General features: G+C 36.7%; 1 protein-coding gene across 3 annotated transcripts; it reads right to left on the bottom strand.

The window, feature by feature from the left end:
- Nucleotides 1–897: 897 nt before the first annotated feature.
- LOC121373022 (putative cyclin-dependent serine/threonine-protein kinase DDB_G0272797/DDB_G0274007) lies at nt 898–20129 on the bottom strand. Of its 3 annotated transcripts, none has more exons than XM_041499482.1 (3): nt 19923–20129; nt 3538–3622; nt 898–1818 (listed from the first exon to the last, which is right to left on the bottom strand). In XM_041499482.1, exons 2-3 carry the CDS (start codon nt 3601–3603, stop codon nt 1183–1185), a joined length of 702 nt encoding a protein of 233 aa, XP_041355416.1. In that variant the 5' UTR covers nt 3604–3622; nt 19923–20129; the 3' UTR covers nt 898–1182. The 3 variants fall into 3 exon arrangements, with proteins under 3 accessions (XP_041355416.1, XP_041355402.1, XP_041355408.1); XM_041499468.1 differs by lacking the exon at nt 19923–20129 and adding an exon at nt 19855–19901; XM_041499474.1 differs by lacking the exon at nt 19923–20129 and adding an exon at nt 11573–11714.
- Nucleotides 20130–22405: the final 2276 nt, after the last annotated feature.

Here is a 22405-nt window from a genome sequence, read left to right as displayed (position 1 = left end):
ATAGAGAAGCCGGCCAAGGCCGGCACCTGTGCCCATGACAGTCGTGCACTACAACAGCTTGCTCTGAATGTGCACGTAAACACCAATGACATGACATGACATATTGTAACCACACAACAGTGGATGGTGCTAGCTAGATTTGTATTTGTATGTTTAGATTTATCTGATGCCTGCAAATGTCAATTTTGATTGAAGGCGTTAAACAATAATAGCCGCAAATCTAAAACCATTGTAAACTGAAGTATTTTCCTATGAAACTGTATATTACTAAATTAGTATGGCAGCCAAATGAGAATTTTTGAGTGAGCCTGGAAAGTTTGTATATAGTTTTTCTCAATGGATTTATGTAGTCAGAAGTGGCCCTTTTTAAAATCTAACCGATGAACCAGTCATCGCTGACGGATTTGAGAAAATCAAGATGTAGTCCAAGATAGCAATTATTTCATTTCTTCGGCCATACATGTAACTTCCACCATATAAACACAGGATGATACTTTTGGTATTTAGTCATAGGTTTTAGGGGTCAAGTAGTAATAGGTAGTTCAAGATGACCACCAATATTTCCAAAGATTTGAAAAGAGGCCATCTTGGTTGCCCTTTTCACCGAGAACAATGTTCAAATCCGATAATAGACTTGAATAACTGAGCTATACTGAAGCTTTCCAGCAGTATCCACTTTGTAAGTTTTTTCTGTTATTTCGCTGTTTTCACTTTCCAATGCGATTTGATAGCCCAATTGGTTACTTCTGACTGTAAGAGAGCTAGACGGAAATTTGGACATAAATACGCTCTCATTACAGTCAGAGACCAAGCTATGTATTTTTTTGGCAATTCCCGACAACCAAAAAGTTGGCAAAGATTTCTGCTCTAATATCACAACAATCCTATGTTTGACGTTAAATACTTTTACATCGATAACTTTCGAGTTAATTGATTTTAAAAAATCCACATATTAATCACTAATACACACACTACAGAAAGAAACCCGACAGCACCCACATTCAGCTAAGCTCTATCAATAATTAAGTTAGACCCCCTGAAACTCCGATTTGGATATATTTTTTGGCCCCTTGTTCCCGTGATGCCATATGCCCTGAACATAACCTGTGATAGGTATATGATGAGTATGATTAGAAAGTCTTTCACCTGAAGATGGCTGTTGGTTCTTCTCAAGGTCCACAACTATTGACTGGGGCTGTACTGGTGACAGTAGTCCAGTTTGGGGCTGTACTGGTGACTGTGACCCTGCCTGGGGTTGTACTGGTGACTGTGGTCCTGCCTTAGGCTGTACTGGTGACTGAAGCCTTCCTTGGAGCTGTACTGGTGACTGTGGCCCTGATTGGCGCTGTATTGGTAACTGTGGCCATGCTTGGGGCTGTACTGGTGACTGTGGCCCAGTTTGGGGCTGTACTGGTGACTGTGGTCTGGTTTGGGGCCATACTGGTGACTGTGGTCCGGCTTGGAGCTGTACTGGTGACTGTGGTCCTGTTGGTGGCTGTACTGGTGACTGTGGTCCAGCTTGGGGCTGCACTGGTAACTGTGGCCCTGCTTGGAGATGTACTGGTGACTGTGGCCCTGCTTGGAACTGTACTGGTGACTGTGGTCCTGTTTGGGGCTGTACTGGTGAGTGTAGCCCTGCTTGGGGCTGAACTGGTAACTGTGGCCCTGCTTGGGGCTGTACTGATGAGTTTGGCTGGCTCTGCGTCGCCGACATCGGTTGGTTGTTTTGTACTTCTTCCGCACAGGGATCTCTCCTTTGCCGTTCCTCTGGTACCTGAGCTGGTGTCCCCTTTGTCTTTGAAGGTCTATCCATAATACCTTCAAGAGATAAAAATGAGACACGCCCACTCCAGACTAATAGTACATAAAGTAAACACAGAAAACTTCAACCAATTTCCCCATACATTACATGTGCGTATGCAGGAATTTTAGTACCTGGGGGGGGGGGGGGGGGGGGGGGGGGGGGGGGGGGTAGATTGTGGTAACTGAAGTTTATAGAGGAGTCGAGTCACGCTCCCCGATAAATATGCTTGAGCAGGGATAGGTTTCGACACCCAAAACCCACCCCCTGCACACTTGCCTGCATTAATTTGTTATTATCTGAGATGACAGATAGTACTAAGTAACTGAAATTATAAACACAAAGAACACGTTTTCTTAGTAGTTGCCATGAGGATGGGAGGTAGTCCAGTGGTAAAGTACTCACTTGATGCACGGTCGGTCTCGGATCGATCCCCATCGGTGGACACATTGGGCTATTACTCGTTCCTGCCAGTGCACCACAACTGGTATATCAAAGGCTGTGGTATGTGTAATCCAGCCCGTTTGTGGGATGGTGCATATAAAAGTGACCTTGCTATACTAATGGAAAAATGTAGCGGGTTTCCTGTATAAAATATATATCTGTTAAAATTACCACATGATTGACATCCAATAGCCAATGATTAATAAATCATTGTGCTCTTGTGTTGTCATTAAGCAAAACAAACTTTAACTAGTTGCATTGTGACATGTCTAATGCAGGTTTTCTGTTAGAAGATATGAAGGATAAAAATGATGTACCCTAAAATCTTGCAAATTAATATATACATTTTTAAAATGTTGCAGACAGATTATCTTAACAATTTAAATTTGTCATGGATCATGAAATGCAGTGTCCTGTTTTAAAAGGTTTCAAAGCCAGGACCACCTTCCAGGGGTACTTAATTATGGTCTGGTTTGTTTTTATTACCACCCTCAACTTATTTCTAGCAGAAAGCCTATAATGTAGTAACAAAATAATGTTAAACATTGTTTAAGTAATACATTTAACACATTAGTGGGAATTTACTTACAATGTTACATATTTTATAATCAGTTTTATTACAACACTGACCAGAGCACATACTAGTAAACACATCTGCACTGACCAGAGCACATACTAGTAAAACACATCTGCACTACTTATCTGTAGTCCCACTGACTAGAGCACATACTAGTAAAACACACATGCACTGCTTACCTGTAGTCTCACTGACCAGAGCACATACTAGTAAAACACATGTGCACTATACTTACCTGTAGTCCCACTGACCAGAGCACATACTAGTACAACACGTGCACTACTTACCTGTATTCCCATTGACCAGAGCACATACTAGTACAACACATGTGCACTACTTACCTGTAGTCTCACTGACCAGAGCACATACTAGTAAAACACATGTGCACTACTTACCTGTAGTCCCACTGACCAGAGCACATACTAGTACAACACATGTGCACTACTTACCAATAGTTCCACTGACCACAGCACATACTAGTACAACACGTGTACTACTTACCTGTAGTCTCACTGTCCAGAGCACATACTAGTACAACACATGCACTACTTACCTTTAGTCCCACTGACCAGAGCACATACTAGTACAACACATGAGCACTACTTACCAATAGTTCCACTGACAAGAGCACATACTAGTACAACACATGTGTACTACTTACTTGTAGTCTCACTGACCAGAGCACATACTAGTAAAACGCATGCACACTACTTACCTGTAGTTCCACTGGACTCGGTTCAATGTTGCATACTATCGCAGTTTGCTGCCATTCTATTTCCATCGAGATCGTTACCCATCACCTACAAATGTGTAAAGTTGAGAGAAATAAGAACATGTTTGTGCAAAGCAAGGAAAGGATATTGAACCTATAACAAAATATTCATCCACTGAATGTATTTATATGGTGTTTTATTAGCTGGTTCCGAAATCATTCTATCACAAGTTCTTGAAAATCTCCAGGATTATGTGCGAATCGATGTATATTGGACATGTACTATAAAATCAAGTGCTACTAGTGGAAAACAAATGTTACTTTACCTGTGAAGATTTCTCATAACAATGTACTGCCAGGTACACCAGCAACCTTTTTCAATTACATGTATGTATTATCATTTCATAGACTGAACATTTTATTATATGCATACAACCATGGACTAATTTTGTTATATAGATATACAGAAACCATCAAGGTGATATTTGCTGAAAAGTCTTATTTTCACTGCATTTTAGCTGCAATGAAATGTACAGCAAATAAACATGACTGAAAGGTTATTTTGTTTTATGTAGACATATTTCAAATGTTCAAATTTTCAATATTGGCAGATAATGTACCCCAGATGTATACATTTTGCCATTGTTGAGGTTCAAGGGCAGAGGAATAGGTTACCCAGTAGGGCCTCTATGAGTCCAAAATATAGGACTCGAGTACTCGAGGGTCAAACTCGACCCAGACCAGAGTACCCGCCACTTACACTAGATGATGATCAGACAGGGGAATAAAGTAAAATAGCATTATGCATCTTAATTCCAGCGCTGAACATGGATGCCAAATCATGCCATTGTATTGCATTTAGAAAGCGGTTGATATGTTCAGTTTTGTGATGGACGGACGGCCAGTTTGAAAAGAGAAACTTGCACATGATCATATAATTATTGTGTAACATATATTACTGAGTATTTACTGCTGACATTACTGTCCTACATTGTCCACTGTATTATAGTCTTGCTAGACTCGGACCGTGCCCGAGTACTCGAGTACTCATGGAGACCCTATTACCAAGTCGGGCCAGTATTATATAGAAACCATTGGCCCGATGGGCTGTCGGACCATGGAGCAACCGTAGTGATAACATGTAAGCAGGAATTTATTGTGCTACATGGCAACTCTTTTACGACAGGCAAGGGATCTTTTATTTGACCTTCCCACAGGCAGGATACCACAAACCATGGCTTTTGTTGAACCAGTTATGGATCACTGGTCGGTGCAAATGGTTTACACCTACCCATTGAGCCTTGCGGAGCACTCACTCAGAGTTTGGAGTCGGTATCTGGATTAAAATCCCATCCCTCGACTGGGATCCGAACCCAGTACCTACCAGCCTGTAGACCGATGGCCTAACCACGATGCCACCGAGGCCGGTGAACTGTTAATACAATCAGAAATGAAGTGTGAAAGTTTATGGATATGGCATACCATAATAGTAAATTGATTGCAAAGATAAAAAAGATTTAAGCTTTACAACAATGTTTATTACACCATTAATTTGTTTGAATACATTAAAATAATTAAGTAAATAAACATTGTTTTTTTGTTGTTTTTTTAATATTTTGTACCTGCCTCGGTGGTGTCGTGGTTATGTCATCTGACATATTAAAGCTGGTAGGTAAAGGGTTCACAGGTCGGTACCAGCTCCCACCCAGAGCTAGTTTTAACGTCTCAATGGGTAGGTGTAAGACCACTACACTCTCTTCTCTCTCACTAACCATTAACCACTAACACTGTCCTGGACAGGCAGCCCTGATAGACGAGTTGAGTGCCCAGGACAGCATGCTTTAACCTTAATTGGATATAAGCACGAAAATAAGTTGAAATGAAAACAATGTTGGCAGATGAAAAAGTGTCATAACGTTTTTGTCAGCGATACCTGCTCAACAAAAGTTTGGACTTACAAACTAAACATTTTACATCTGAAGAAAAAAAAAGTTTAGAGTACCACAATTAAACTTTATTTTTAGAACCATGTGGAAGTGAATGGTGCCCTTCATTTAAAAACAAAAAACCCAAAAACATGCAACATAATTAATAAGGCAATAACAGTTGTCCTCCTTTGCTTACAAATCATCTGCTCTTGACATTAGTGGGTCAGGACTGCAGTTATCTGTGAATCTTCAGCTGAGATTTATGCTGACATGTATGGTTTAAAAATAAATAATAAAATAAAAAAACAAAGATGCAGGTAGTTTTAGTCTCAAAGAAATTACAAATAAGGGTCATAATTATAAAGTGTTAAATTGTTGTGTTATATTCCAAAATGTGTCCCCAAACTGCATGATTTTGTGTGCATTTTTGACAATGTTCACACCGATACAAACTACATGTACACCAAAGCAGGAGTTGGCGGATATGACACATATATTTATGGAAACTTTGCTCATCAAACCTTACAAAAATCCTCATTTGAAGAAATGATTAGCTGTTCACAAAATTAGCTTGTTTGACAGTTACCCAAACTGGTCGTGCCCCACTTTTATCTCAAGTGAAACCTGGTCTTTGAATACCGAGCCTCATTACAGCCAAACAGTTGGCACTCCTGGTGAAAAACCAAATGTATTTTTTACATATAATAATCCTACATGTATATGCCCTGTCACAGAAACCATGTAACTATTAGTATATACCCTATTAAAACATACTACTAATAACACTAATAAAACGTGTAACAATTTGTATACCGTCAATGCTTAGGCAGGGCCAGGACATAGCCCAGTGGTAAAACAATCCCTTGATGAGTGGTCAGTCTAGGATCAATACCCATCAGTTGACCCGTTTGGTTAATTCGCGTTCAAGCCAGTGCACCACGACTAGTACATCAAAGGCTGTGGTATGTGCTATTCTGTAAACTAGAGGACTTTTTGGCTCTAATTTGTTGCTCCACTAATAGTTAATGATAAATACATCAATGTCCTCTGGTTGCTAGTCATTTTGTACCACAGTTGTGTACGATTGTTTGTACCCTAGTCATTTCGTACCATTGCAAAATGGCATTTCATACCCAAATGCAAGTCATTGTGTACAACTGTGAAGTCATTTTGTACCCTAACTGCATGAAAGTCGTATCGTACTACAACAACAAATTGTAATGTGTCTTTTACAAAATAACATTACATCTATAAGATGCAAACACCACCTACAACTGACTTTCTTCTTTGTTTTTGACTTTATAACCCATTTAATGTTACCACTAAAACCATCAAGTCATTTCGTACCATAGTTCTTTATTTCACAAAGAAAATTACATCAAGATAGAAAATTTTAAAGACAAAAGAGAATGAAATAGGTGTACTCATAACTATATTTATTGTACTATAATCGTATTAAGAATTGTGGTTTAGTTGTAAATTTACATTTACGTGCAAAACTAGGCTTACGATGTTTTGTGATATGTCCGTCCCATTATTTTATAAACATGTTTTTTTCTTGTAACTAATTTCAGTTTTGTTTGATGTAAGAAGAAAAGTAAAAGTGTTTTGGAAATAACGCCTTCGGTCAAAAATGACATTTGCGGGATTAAATAGACAATAACACGCGCAAATCTAAAAACTCCATATGTTTATCTCCTAAGTAACGTACGTTATATACTAGTATGTAAATATACATCCTTTCTCACTAATGTTGCCCAATTTAAACAATTTGCTGTCGTCGTCGATTTGTCATTCTAAATAATGTGATAGAATAAAAAATTATCGCTTTCTAAAAGCTATCAACCAGTACTAATGTTGTCAATCAGAAACAGATTGGGTGTCATAAGATGTTTTACTAAATTTATCTGCCTGAAGGAGCAATTTCGCTAATTTTACGTTGTCGTTTGGAAAGTATACAAAACTAATACGATGATAACATACTATTCAGTGCTCAATTTTAAGGATTTTGGTTGCTAGCCCGGAGGGCAAGTATGGGTTCACATTGAGGTTGCCCCTCCAAAAATTTGGTTGCCCTGATGTCATCCGTGTTTTGAAAAAAGAGTTATATTTATATTTTTAAAAAAACAGCAACCAACAGGTTTGGAATTAATATGTTGTCACTGTAAAATGTAATATGTACTGTCTGACAATAAAATAATCACTTTTGGGACACCCTAATCTGAATGACGAATGACAGTGAATGACGAATGACAAAGATAAATATCAACAATGGATGCTCCCTTCTTACAAACTGAAGGACAGACAGAAATACTGACAATGGATCATTTATGTGAATAATTATTATACTATAATATTATATATGGAATGCATATATATGCATATACAAGAATCATGTCATAGCTCTTTAGAAAGGGAATGACAGAAGCCTAATTTATACTGAAAGACTGACTAGGAAGAAAACAGCACACAAAATATACCTTTCAGAAATGGAATGACAAACAGGATGATAGTCTTGAAACTCAAACAGTTATCCACTTAGCTAAAATATCCGACCATTACCCCCTCCCCCAAAAAATTAACAAAAACAAATTAACATGGATATGGATTAGAGCTAGGGTTAGGATTAGGGTTAGAGTTAGAACAGTATCTATGATATCATTTTAGAAAAGGAATGACAAACAGAATGACAGTTGTGGAAGGACTGAAAACGTGTTACTGTGCGTATATTGTATCCGATTTCCCCTACAATTTAATGTGCTTGGTTTCAGAAATGGAATGACAAACAGACAGTCTTTTCTCTTGAAACAGATATTTTTTATGCATACACAGTTTACTGACTTAATTTGTTTGCATAGTCCCAAATACTATGCATTAATAATATTTAAGAAAATTTCAAATATGTATCCATGGTATCTGCCATTACTTTCAGAAATGGAATGTAAAACAAAATAGTACTTGTATTATTTTAATGTATTATACATAACTTTAATCTGAGTGATAGGCTTGGAAGAACTCTGTACAAATGCATACAACTGAATCACTAGATAGTTAACAGGCTTAACTAGTAAGAACAATGTATAAATGCTGATCATTGAAGTACACATACAAGTTTAACAGTATCTATCATATCACTTTTAGAAATGGAATGACAAACAGAATGACAGTATTGGAAGGGCTAATGATTTGTTGGTGTACGTGTATGACTACATGTGTATGTATATATTATATCTTTTTACCCTACATTGTTACGAGTCTCACATGCTGTAGAGTACTTAATATTTTAGGAAATTGGAAAATAGCTCACAGCATCTGTCAGTATAGATCGTATCATATTATTTTAGAAATGGAATGACAACACTATAATTTAGTTTGAATGATAGACTTGAAAGAACTCTGTACAAATGCATACAACTGAATCACTAGAAAAATAGTCTTTTACATGTAACTATAATGTTGTTAATAAGAATGTCCATCAGAATGACTGATGTGTGGAGTCATTCTTTCATCTTCTGTTTTGAACTGGCAACAATAGAACAAATGCATACATAACATAGAATTTTCGCCATGTTCATTAGAAAATCATGAACTTTGTTTATTATTATCTTTCTTCATTTTTTTTCTTTCTTTGACCATAGCAATAGTTATCCTTTTTTTTTTTTTTTTTTTTTTTTTTTGGGGGGGGGGGGGGGGGATAATGGTCGGATATTTTACCTAAGTGGATAACTGTTTGAGTTTCAAGACTATCATTCTGTTTGTCATTCCATTTCTAAAAATTATATTTTGTGTGCTTTTTCTTCCTAGTCTGTCATTCAGTATAAATTAGGCTTCTGTCATTCCCTTTCTAAAGAGCTATGACATGATTCTAGTATGTGCATATATATGCATTCCATATATATAATATTATATTATAATAATTATTCACACAAATAATGCATTGTCAATATTTCTGTCTGTCATTCAGTTTGTAAGAAGGGAGCATTCATTGTTAATATTTGTCTTTGTCACTCGTCATTCAGATTGGGAATGATAAAGACCAGAATAAAATTGATACACACAAGTCAAAATGCGAATTAAAAAAAAAGTAGAGATAAGAGGTGGATGAATCCAAAATGAAGTCTGATAAAACACAGCACACTGGGTAATAAAACATCAAAAGCAATGTCATCAACATCAGAAACCGTCAACATTAAACAGGGTTCGTACACCTTTACTTCCCAAGACTCGAATAACATAATTCCATGACCATATAATAAAAAGAAACATCAAACGATTTATGGCAAAGGCCACATCGCGCCTTTGAGTCTAATTTATCTGGCATTAGCCACTCCTTGTATGCCGGGTGAGTGGTCCAGATGTCATTATAGTGACAATGACCGGGCATAATTGTCACCATATAAAACACGTCAAAACAGTTTTTTTGTTTTTTTAATAATTCGCGCGAAATAATTTGACCCCTCCGTTGGGCGTGATCGACTACCACGCTGGACCAATCATAGTTTGCGGTACAAAGACCATGGGCCGAACTTTGCTCGGACGCCATTAGGTTAGACAACACAATTTGTTTCTACGTGTAACGTTTTTGTATAGTTTTATAGTAAACATATACTTCTGCTGACGTGTTAACAGCGATGACAGCTATGCTGAACCTACGATTGACTTAAAAGCAGTGTTTTCTTGCGAAACACGTCACATGGTATTGATAGTGAAGTTCTGCCGAAATCCATTAAAATTCAACTGATATAAATTCTACGAAGGTAACAGTTTAAGAATTAGACTTCCGAACGTTCCAGCATTCAGATCATCCAGGCTTAGATTTAGGGTTAAGGTTAGTGATAGTATTGGCATGCATGCTGGAATGTTCGGAAGTGTTGCCAATAAAACATATCCAACGGTAATTTTTTGATATGATATAATCACAGCATCGGTTACGCAAAGTTAAATGTTCGCGAACCGCAAACTGGTTACGTCATGACCCGTAAATGTTCAGAAATTAAAACTTGCAAACTTCACGATTACAGGACGTTTATTCACGCAGACATACTACTATTATTTCGACAAATGTTTTAGGCTGAATTTTAGATACTTAATGCCAGCAAACCAGTAAACAACGTTATATTTTAACAGTTGTAATTTGCAACCAGTCTAAAGTAAATGTTCAGTATAGAGTCGAGCCAAAAGTTTTAAAGAAATGTGCTCAGACCACTGGGGACAGCTAAATTATCTGCTGCTATTTTATCTCTAAAGGAATATATGTAGACTTAATATTGGATTGCCTATAATTTTACACATGTTAAAAACAGTTTTAACGTAAACAGGAATCCAAAAGTGTCGCAACAATTTTAAAATACTAACATCGCATAATGAGCTTTAAAAAAACAAACAAAAGTATAGAAGTACCATCGATAAAGTCAAAGTAGCCTAGTCACCGCAAAAAGGAATTCCTCGAAATGATTATGTATATATTTCAAAGATGTAGCGCCCATTACGCACAGTACGCATCTGCGTAATGCAAAAACAAAATCCGGGAATAAGTTGAGGTTGTCTGTAATTGTTCTATAAACTATCCTCTTAAAATTGACTCGATAAAACAGATTACAAAAAAAAAGGCCTCCGAAAAGGCTCAGATTGCATCTACAGGCGTCCAGAGTTTCAAACTTTTCACAGGGGGAGGCCCCCTGAATATCCCCGCTAAAAAACTTTCTGGATACGCCCCTGTATTTTGTTTCAGTACTGGGGCTGATGTTCAGTTAACTTCAGTTATTGTTAACTATAGCAAGCATTAAAGACTTTTTTTCTTTTTTTTTTGTAAAATGTTTTCTTTTGTATTTGTTTTAACTTTATGTTTCAGCTAAAAACTATGTATTTAAAATATAATTTCAAAGTAATTTTGAGGTAACCGATTAGGTAACCCACGCAAATATAATTCACATAACCGAACAATTGGTTGGTTACCTAGGTAAAAACCACGTGAACCTACTTCTGGTTCCCTCAGATTTCGAAATATTGTCCCCTGTATAATTGACAAAAGGTACTTTTTATTTCTTTCATCTTCTGAAACTTAAAATTAATATTTTGTCCAGAATTATGAAAAATAACAAAATACTAACCTGTAAACAATGTTGTCCGCTTGTTATAGAAATTTTAGAGGGGTCAAGGTTAGTAGACCAGTTTTTATTTTAATGTGGCAAAGCATTGTAATAATATAGCTAATTTTGAATTTGAATGAGGTCAGTATTCCAATGACGTCACTTTGAATCGCCTTAGGTCTCACTACACAGATCACTTCCGGGTGAGAGTTGATTGATGACGGTCCACTATAGTTCCTAATTGTGACACTTGTTATGGTTCACATATTCACTTCTAGGAAATGGTGAAGAATTAAAACAATATGTATGTTTAATGGTAAGCCTTCTGGCTGTATTTTGCCCATGTTATTTTGTAATATTATGCATCGACATTTTGGGACATGGGTATATAGCGCAAGTGACAGCCGGAATGAATCGGTTAATGAACCGCTTGTTCGGACCGGTACTACAGCCAGATGCGGTCATATAGCAAAAAACTGAGACGGAAATGTTCTCAATTTTGGAGTGAAAATAAATGCTTATATAATGTATGTTCGCAATGGTGTATGTTGTTAGTGCCAACGAGAACCCGTTCTATTGGCAGTCTTCTCTTGAAGTTGTGCAGTTTAACGTGGGTTTCAATGGCAGATAGCATCTGTGTAGTGAGACCTTACAATAACCATACACTGGGTACATGACGTTTCCGTTTTTAAGAATGCTGGGGAAATTCCAATACAAATTTGCTATTGACATTTTTTGGTTTGAACATTACTAATGCATCTGAATGTGTTTGAAGAAAATCTTGTGATTAAAAAATTGTACCTTTTACGAAATATGGATTTCAAGTGAAATTACGGTAAAATATGCTATATTTATTGTGTACGAACCCAAAACAAGGATGCGAAAAGTGACTGTCCTTAAACCATTTTTAATCATGATGCCTAATATAAAAACAACTTTTTTTTGTTTTTGTTTTTTTGTTTGCATGTATGTATGCAAGTGTATGCATGTGATGTGTGTGTATGTGTGTATGTGTGTGTGTGTGTGTGTGTTGGAGTGAGGGAGTAGCCTATATGGTTGTGAGCTTTATGGGAGATAAGGAAGTATTGTCTGAAAAGTTATAAATTAGGCCTATCATCGGAACCAAATTGTTAACAACTATGACAAATTACTTTCACACCTTTAATTGCCGTTAGATTTCCTCCAAAGTTTGTCCAGACACAAATCTTGAAAAAACCATTACAATGACACAGATTCCACATACCAGATGCTAACCATGTCATCTATATCGACTTCGCTGAGAGCGCATAGGGACAAAAAGCATGTAATTTTGTATCAGCTGCCATTTTGACTTTTTATGGAATATTCTTCAACAGGGGTGAAAGGATAGGACTTAATCTAACAACGTCATAACATGTTATGATATAAAAGCAAACGTGATGACGTCATATTATTTTATTTTTTTTGTTATTATTATTATTATTATTTTAATGATACCACTAGAGATCATCGATTTCATATTAATTGTGTCACATACTTTGGAGGCTTTCACCCCTCTTGAAGAGTATTCCATAAACAAGCAACATGGCAGACGGCAGTAAAAAACTGCATGTATTTTTCCCTATGCAATCTCAGCAAAGACAGTATCGGCGACATCGTTGCAGTCTCGTGTGTGGAATCTGTATATTTGTAGTGTGTTTTTTGCAATTTGTGTCTGGACAAGCTTTGGAGGAAATCTAACAGCAATTAAAGGTAGGAGAGTAATTTTTTGTAGTTGTTAACAATTTGGTTCGGACAATAATATATACCATCGACGTCCCAAACTGCGTTCACCTAACAACAAAAACACGAATACAATATTTACGGAAATATTATTCTACATTTTTCAGCTACAATACGTGAAACAAAATAAATTGCAATCAAGTAACGTAAAAAATCAACAATGTGGACGTAAAACAAATCCATTCTAATAAATAAAAGTTAAACACCCTCCGTTAAACAGGAAAGAGTGCGACGTTTTTAACTGCGTTCAGGCGCATGCATTTGCAAAAAGTATCGTACTGCGCATGTACGGTTCGTAATTTTCTATACTTAAGGCAACAACTTAAAAAATATATGTTTTTTTAATTATGCAAACTTGCCGAACACTTAATTTATTAATTTTTTCAAAGGAAAAATTCAATTTATCAAGCGTTCTGGTCCGGTTCGTGTTTTACCAACACACATCGCTCACACTTGATGTCAATACTGATAAGCATTACGTTCATACCTGCGAATAGTTTGTAAAATATTTTTTTTTTAATGAATTGATTCTAAATTAACACAATTTATATACTCAAAATTATTTACAACTGTTATGAATAGATTATGAATACTATTTACCACAATAGAGGCACAGAAATGTAGCATACCTTTTGCAGATCGAATATAATAATTGAAAACAAATTCTAACAACAGGGGTCTTAAAAATCATAAAAATTTAATTCTTTGGCCTTGTTGATCTGTCACGTGTGAGGTCGTGTGACACGCACCGAATGTTAATTCATCTTTCTCCATTTTACGTCAATTTCTAAGAGTCATGTGGACCCGATATCGGTAATTTTAAGGAATAAACAAAAACAACTTAGTAAAATTAATGGTTTTAGGGGTTTGTAAAGTTTTGTATTTAGATACTTACTTTTCTCAACTTTATTGTTTAGAAAAATGTTCCTGAACTGTGAAGAAAAACCTCATAAATGAATAGCATGCCGATGACAACAAATCGGATGTTGACTGCGCGAACCGTGCACGAGAAAACAAAGTGAACAGAATTTGAAGCATAATTCACTTAGGGACGTTGACGAGATATATGTGTGTGTGTGTGAGTGTGTATTTTTCCGGTTTCCCTGACGTACCCTAATTTTATGTAGGGACCCTGAAATTGTTTGAATCTAAAAAGAAAGAGAGAAAAAAAACAAATCGTGTTTTTTTTTTGCAATCAAAACACATCAGCCGGTTACGGTTTCTCAGTTTGATTCGTATTAAGCCAGTGCATCACGACTAGCATATCAAAGGCTGTGGTATGTGCTATTATGTATGTTGGATGGTGTATATAAAAGATACCTGGCAACTAATGGGAACATGTAGCAGGTTTGCACTCTAGACTATACATGTCAAAAGTACAAAATGTTTGACATCCAATAGCTGATGATTAATAATTCAATGTGCTCTAAGTGATGTCTTTAAACAAAACAAACTTTTAACTGGTTTTGCTGCCCCCCCCCCCCCCACCCCACCCCCAATTAAAACACAATTTTACCATAATATATATTAAAACAATTCCTCACTTAACAGCAGATCAATTACCAATCTTAGGTAATTTATAATAAATACTTTATTATTCTTTTATTGTTTGTATTTGTACAGAATGGATTTTATTTTGAACAAATTCTAAAATATGTACATGCACCTTCTGTTTATTGTATACTATTAACCTTAATGACATTTTGTTTACTATGGTAATTAAACAGGTACAACATGTATTGGTGTATTTTTAAAAAAAAATTCAGTGTATTGTCACAAAGGGAATCCCACACTTATTCTGTTAACATTTGCAAGGAACCAAAAGAACAAAAGTAAATTTGGACATTCATGGGTAAGACTTGTTTTATGCTCCTCTGTTATCGCATTATGTTCAAATTTTTGTGATCTGTGACTAGCCCTTTGATATTTTTAGAACTTTCCACTTAATGGTTTCTGCCAGAGGGTACAGAGGGTAAAATTATGTACCCTAAATTCTTGGAAATTAATGGATATATTTTTTAGAATTTTCCACTTAATGGTTTCTGCCAGAGGGTACAGAGGGTAAAATTATGTACCGTATATCTTCGCCTGTAAGTCGATCTCGGCTATAAGTCGAGTCCCTAATTTCAAGCCCTGAAAACGTATTTTTTTATTGACCCGTTTATAAGTCGACCCATGAAAAACAACTTATAAATATTGAAGTATTTCTTATTTTCAGCACATGAGAACAATAATGTACAATATTTGAACAAATGAAAATTATTTTACAAACTTCGGTTTTAACGTTTTGTACATCGCAAACAAGTAACATAGCATCAAAACAAAATATTCCCTTAGTAGATAGTGAAAGCTGTTTGGCTGTTATAATTATATACCGTATGGCACTGTACAGCATGGTTTTGTGCACAGAAAACAACTTTATTTATAAACACTGACAACAGATCACTACAATAAAACTGAAAGTATCAGTTAATCACATGTTTTGTCGCCATATTAATACATGTAAGGAGGATAACTCTGGAAAGTACACTGGTTTTTATGTATGTCCCTATTGCTCCAGTTAACTGCAGATATCAGTCTAAGCTGAAGTTAATCACCAACAAAACATTGTTTGAACAACCATTAATGCCAGTGACCAGATTTCAAAATAAACTCAGGCAACAGGTAGTTAGTATTGTTTACATTTTTGCTATTAGTGATGACTGTTATTTTAACTAAGTGGACTGTTCTCTTGGCATGCGAGTGAGATCGCATGCCTTTTTGCATAACCAAAACCGTTCTAATGTCAAAACAAAAAAAAGGTTATAAAAAACAAATGTGTCAAATTAACATATTTGAGTATAAATACAGGGCAAACTTCAACAATAAAACTTGTAAAATAATCCCCAAAACGGTAATATTTTTGGGTGAAATTTTTTTACCCTCTTATAAGTCGACCCCAAGTTATAAAATAATTTTTGGGTGGAAAAAATTCGACTTATAGGCGAAGATATACGGTACCCTAAAATCTTGCAAATTAATGGATATATTTTTTAGAACTTTCCACTTAAATGGTTTCTGCCAGAGGGTACAGAGGGTAAAATTATGTACCCTAAAATCTTGGAAATTAATGGATATATATTTTTAATGTTTAGATGAATAATAGTAAAAGAACACTTGTTTACAATTGGTCTTGTGCTTGAAATGTAATGTCCTAATTTCAAAACATTTCAAACCCATAACCACCTAGATGAGGCACGTACATGTACGTCTGTTTTGTTTTTATTACCTACCCTACATATGATTTTCTTTTAGAGACAGTAGTTTTGTTTTTCATCATTATTTTATACCCAAAATTTTAGCAAAGCAAAGGCATTTTTCTTCTTCCGCATGTCATCATGTATGTAGCTTTCTGCAACTTTTGAATAAAAAATCAAATAACATTGTCAAGTTAAATACATTGTTTACTAATTTTCTTAATGTACTGCTATACTTTTAATTTTATAATTTGTTTAGTCACACTGATTTTGTTTCCTGTTAAACAAATGTTTTCCTGAAATTAAATTAAACTTTAAATTAATACAACGATATGTACTTAAGCTACAGACTAATATACTTCTTCAAATGGATGTGAAATACTTAACATGTTTGTTTTTATATATTTCAGCAACTGAACCAATGGATGTGGAGTCATTGATTGATGTCGAAAATGAGATTCTGAAGACAAATTATTAAACAAATTACATTGCTTCTTGATACTGACTACAAAATGATAGAAATAATAGAACAGTTTCAACTGATATGTGAAAGAAAAACTGGGGCATGGGATGAAATTGCTGCTGAAAATGAAACACTTTCAACAATTTCATTTAATACAATATTCATTGTTTTTTTTGTGTTTACATATTGCTGCTAAGGAGTAATTCAGACTTGCAAGACCTGGGATTTAGTTTAACACCACCCATCAAATGGTATTATTTAATTTCTCAGTTGACTGTACAAGTTTCAAGGATTTGGAGATGGATGCCACAGAAAGATACATTTTAGAATATATATATTTACCGGTACTAGACTGCATGGTGATTAATGAGGACAATGAAAATGTTAGGAAGTATTCTCATAATATTAAAAAAATTGTGCGAACTGCAATCTCTGGTTTAGTTTCACGTGAAATTAGTGTAATATATAATTTTGCCTCTTTGTTTTTTTTACATAAGGCCAAACAAAAAAATAGGTGTGTTTCCGATTGCATCCCCCCCAAAAATTAGGGTAGGTAGGTAGGTTTTTTGTTTTTTTTCGGGGTTTTGTTTTTTCGGTGGTAGCTAATCAGGGGAAGGAACTCTATTACAAAAGCTTTTCCATAATTTCTCGATGTTTTTCGGAAGGGAATTAAATGTGCAAAATGTATCGTATATAATAGTACATAAACAATGTGCAAGGAAGGAAATACTCTTGTTTGGTGATGTTGTCCTCTTTTATTTTTACTTCTTTTTTTTTATTTCTTTTTTTTTGTTTAAGAGAAAAAAATTAGGGTCGGGGGGGGGGGGGTAGTAAAACTAGGGACGGTCGGTCGACCGGAAACACCTATTTTTTTGTTTGACCTAAGTAAAAAAAATTTTAATTACATTTTTATTTTGTATAATTATTATTGTTCTGTAGGCATGGGTTGTCTTATATTTAGTAGTTTCTTTTCTGCCTATGCCTCTATGAAATCTTTGCGAGTACATTTTGTGCTGACAGTAGGATAACTAATGGGGGGGGGGGGGGGGGGGTGAGATTGGGTTGTGGGGGCCAGAAGCTTCGTTTGATTCCCAACAGTTGTTGCCACAACACATGAGTTTATAATTTATTTAAATACTGTATTGTACTGGCTTAATTGGCAAATATTTTACAGGCTGCCCAGTGATCCTACTTTGTCATACTTTTTGGTCTTTGTCCTATTTTTCCTAATTTTTCTTCAAAATACATAGTTTTTCTTACTTTTTTGTTTGAAAATGCAGCGAATTGCTGTTAAAGTGTTATATTCCTTGTGTTGTTATAAAAGTAAACAGTTATGAGAATTATTTTTATTTTTATTGGCAGCAAGATATATCTCCCAATTTGTGGCACCATATAATCTCAACATATTAAAATTAACCCTCAAAACCAACATATTTTCCAATGATTAATAGGGTTATAATGTACTATGTGTATGTATGACTTCAGAATCTTATAATACATTATGGAAAACTTAAATTTATCATGTTAACTCTGTTTTACTGTGCATCAGCCTTACTATGCATGTAAACATGTATTTTGATTAATATAGTATACAGTAATTTGAAATAAATGTATAACGTGATCGTTACATAAGATTCACATAATTTTTGATAGAACACAAAATACATGTACAAACTGAGCACCACATAAAAAAGGTTTTTCTCAATATGAGCATGAATAATGTCGCTCTGTACTGTTTAAGTCCTACTTTTGTCCTACATTTCCTACTTTTGTTCTATATTTTCATTCCTAATTGTGTCCTACTTTTTCATAAGGGTGTGCTGGACAGCCTGATTTTAGAAAGAGAGGATGGGACACCCAAACGTACACAGCCCTAATAGGTCTTGTCAGAACGAAGACGGGTCAATGTTAGTATTCATAACTGGAGGGCCAAAGATGTGGTCCCCACCAACACTATCTCTGGCTACGCCAGTTGTGATTTTTTTTGTTTTGAATTTCGTGTACGGCTTTGGTTTCATAAACAGGGCAAGTGCCGTATATCGGTTAGTTAGGGCAAGTGCCGTATATCGGTTAGTTAGGGCAAGTGCCGTATATCGGTTAGTTAGGGCAAGTGCCGTATATCGGTTAGTTAGGGCAAGTGCCGTATATCGGTTAGTTAGGGCAAGTGCCGTATATCGGTTAGTTCAAGCAGTGCAGCTATTAGCCCGAGTACTCTGACTGTAAGAGAGCTAGACGGACATTTGGACATAAATACGCTCTCATTACAGCGTATTTATGTCCAAATGTCCGTCTAGCTCTCTTACTTGGGCTATGCAGCTATGTAAGAATACATCCCCATAAACTTAGCAATCCCACAATCTAAACCACCGCCTGCATAATTTTTGCACAGGCGATTGTATCCTGCTGTAGTTTTGTAACCTTTCGTGCATAACATTATGATTATGGTACACTTTTAGCATTCCCCTACGCCTTGTATTTTAATGTTACTGCTCACGTCCCCAACCCCATTTTTTAAACCAAATATTAAAGGCAACCCGACCAAAAATAAAGACGCCACGGTTTTAAACAAGTTGAGGCCAAAGAAACTAACAAGACGTTTTAATTTATCAGTCCTGACAAGAAAAGTTAGCATTGGATATTTTAAATGGTGTTTTGGTTGCATTCGACGTTCGTCACTTCCGTGTTCTTGTGCTTCAGAACACGGAAGTAAAAATGGTTTCGTCGATTTAAATCACGTTGTCATCGTAAATGTACTCAGTAGTGAAATACCTTAATTAATGTCTCCTCTTGTCGGCTTTTTAATTAAAGAACGATATTTCTAAATGAATTATGACAAAACTTACTCGGCAGATCGGTTGATTTTGCTATCGACCTATGCGAATTGGCACCCATTATTAAAAGTTTGTCTAACCTTGCATCGCGTGTGACGGGGGGCGTGGTTAACTCGTCATGCGGAGGGGTCAACAAATACCAGTCGTACATAAATAATTCTCTGTCGCGGCTCTGTGAAGTTGGTTACTTATTCCTCGTTCCTCGTTCCTTATTCAATATCGAATAAGTAACTGGAAATTCTGTTTCACTTTTGCTTTGCGCGTATTACATGTTTAAATTTATCGACTGGTAAGGTCTGTCTGAAACCTTGCAATATTGTCAAAAACAAGTAAAAATTCGGTATTATCGTAATTATCAGAAATATTTTACAAATAAATGAGTTGCAGCAACAACAACGACTATTAGCATTACTGCTACTACTACTACTACTACTACTATATACGAGTATACGTTTTTTGCCAATTTTCATTATGGCTACAGGCCATAGACGAACGACGTCGTAACGATGGGTTAGACGGCATGGACCACCTTGCCCGGTCCATGGGGTATAGGTGCATCAAAACATATTGCATATACACGACTATGCGTTTTCCTCCCATTTTCATTATGGCGACAGGCCATACACGAACGACGTCATGCCGATGGCTTAGACGGCATTGACCACCACCCCGATGCATTAGATATGTACCTCGAATGTGTCTGAACATTCTGATACCTAGCCTTGCCCGGTCCATGGGGTATAGGTGTATCAGAATATATTGCATATACACGACTATGCGTTTTCCTCCAATTTTCATTATGGCGACAGGCCATACACGAACGACGTCATGCCGATGGGTTAGACGGCATGGACCACCTCCCCGTTGTATTAGATATGTACTTAGAATATGTATGAACATTTTGACACCTAGTCTTGCCCGGTCCATGGGGTATAAGTGCACGTAAATGCATTGCATATATACGAGTATGCGTCTTTTGCCAATTTTCATTATGGCGACAGGCCATAGACGAACGACGTCGTGACGATGGGTTAAACGGCATGGACCACCACCCCGTTGCATTAGATATGTACTTAGAATATGTCTGAACATTTTGACACCTAGTCTTGCCCGGTCCATGGGGTATAAGTGCACGTAAATGCATTGCATATATACGAGTATGCGTTTTTTGCCAATTTTCATTATGGCGACAGGCCATAGACGAACGACATTGTGACGATGGGTTAGACGGCATGGACCACCACCCCGTTGTATTAGATATGTACTTGGAATATGTATGAACATTTTCACACCTAGTCTTGCCCGGTCCATGGGGTATAAGTGCATGTAAATGCATTGCATATATACGAGTATGCGTTTTCTGCCAATTTTGATTATGGCGACAGGCCATAGACGAACGACGTCGTGACGAAGGGTTAGATTGCATGGACCACCACCCCGTTGCATTAGATATGTACTTATAATATGTCTGAACATTTTCAAACCTAGCCTTGCCCGGTCCATGGGATATGAGTGCCTCAAAATATATTGTATATACATGATTATGCGTTTTCTGCCAATTTTCATTATGGCGACAGGCCATAGAGAACGACGTCCTGACGATGGGTTAGACGGCATGGACCCTCCCCCCACCCGTTGTATTAGATATGTACTTAGAATATGTTTGAACATTTTGACACCTAGTCTTGCCCGGTCCATATGGGAAATAAGTGCATCAAAATACATTGCATATACATGATTATGCGTTTCTTCTAATTTTCTTTATGGCGATAGGCCATGGATAAACGGCGTCGTTGCTATGGGTCAGACGGCATGGACCACCACCCCGATGCATCAGATATATACTTAGAATGTGTGTGAACATTCTGACACATAGCCTTGCCCGGTCCATGGGGTATAGATGCATCAAAACATATTGCATATACACGACTATGCGTTTTCCTCCCATTTTCATTATGGCGACAGGCCATACACGAACGACGTCATGCCGATGGCTTAGACGGCATTGACCACCACCCCGATGCATTAGATATGTACCTCGAATGTGTCTGAACATTCTGACACCTAGCCTTGCCCGGTCCATGGGGTATAGGTGTATCAGAATATATTTCATATACACGACTATGCGTTTTCCTCCAATTTTCATTATGGCGACAGGCCATACACGAACGACGTCGTGACGATGGGTTAAACGGCATGGACCACCACCCCGTTGCATTAGATATGTACTTAGAATATGTCTGAACATTTTGACACCTAGTCTTGCCCGGTCCATGGGGTATAAGTGCACGTAAATGCATTGCATATATACGAGTATGCGTTTTTTGCCAATTTTCATTATGGCGACAGGCCATAGACGAACGACGTCGTGACGATGGGTTAAACGGCATGGACCACCACCCCGATGCATCAGATATGTACTTAGCATGTGTGTGAACATTCTGACACATAGCCTTGCCCGGTCCATGGGGTATAGGTGCATCAAAACATATTGCATATACACGACTATGCGTTTTCCTCCCATTTTCATTATGGCGACAGGCCATACACGAACGACGTCATG

This window comes from Gigantopelta aegis, chromosome 1, assembly GCF_016097555.1.
Source record: "Gigantopelta aegis isolate Gae_Host chromosome 1, Gae_host_genome, whole genome shotgun sequence".
Lineage (NCBI taxonomy): Eukaryota > Metazoa > Mollusca > Gastropoda > Neomphalida > Peltospiridae > Gigantopelta > Gigantopelta aegis.
Note: the sequence above shows the minus strand (reverse complement) of the source record. Positions and strands in the feature narration are given on the sequence as shown.

What these genes read in the sequence shown, in the direction of transcription:
- LOC121373022 (XM_041499482.1), bottom strand. Translation starts at nt 3,603, where the DNA reads ATGGAAATAGAATGGCAGCAAACTGCGATAGTATGCAACATTGAACCG. An exon ending in CGAGTCCAGTGGAACTACAG is followed by an intron (nt 1,819 to 3,537) that starts GTAAGTAGTGTG and finishes TATCTCTTGAAG; the next exon opens with GTATTATGGATAGACCTTCA.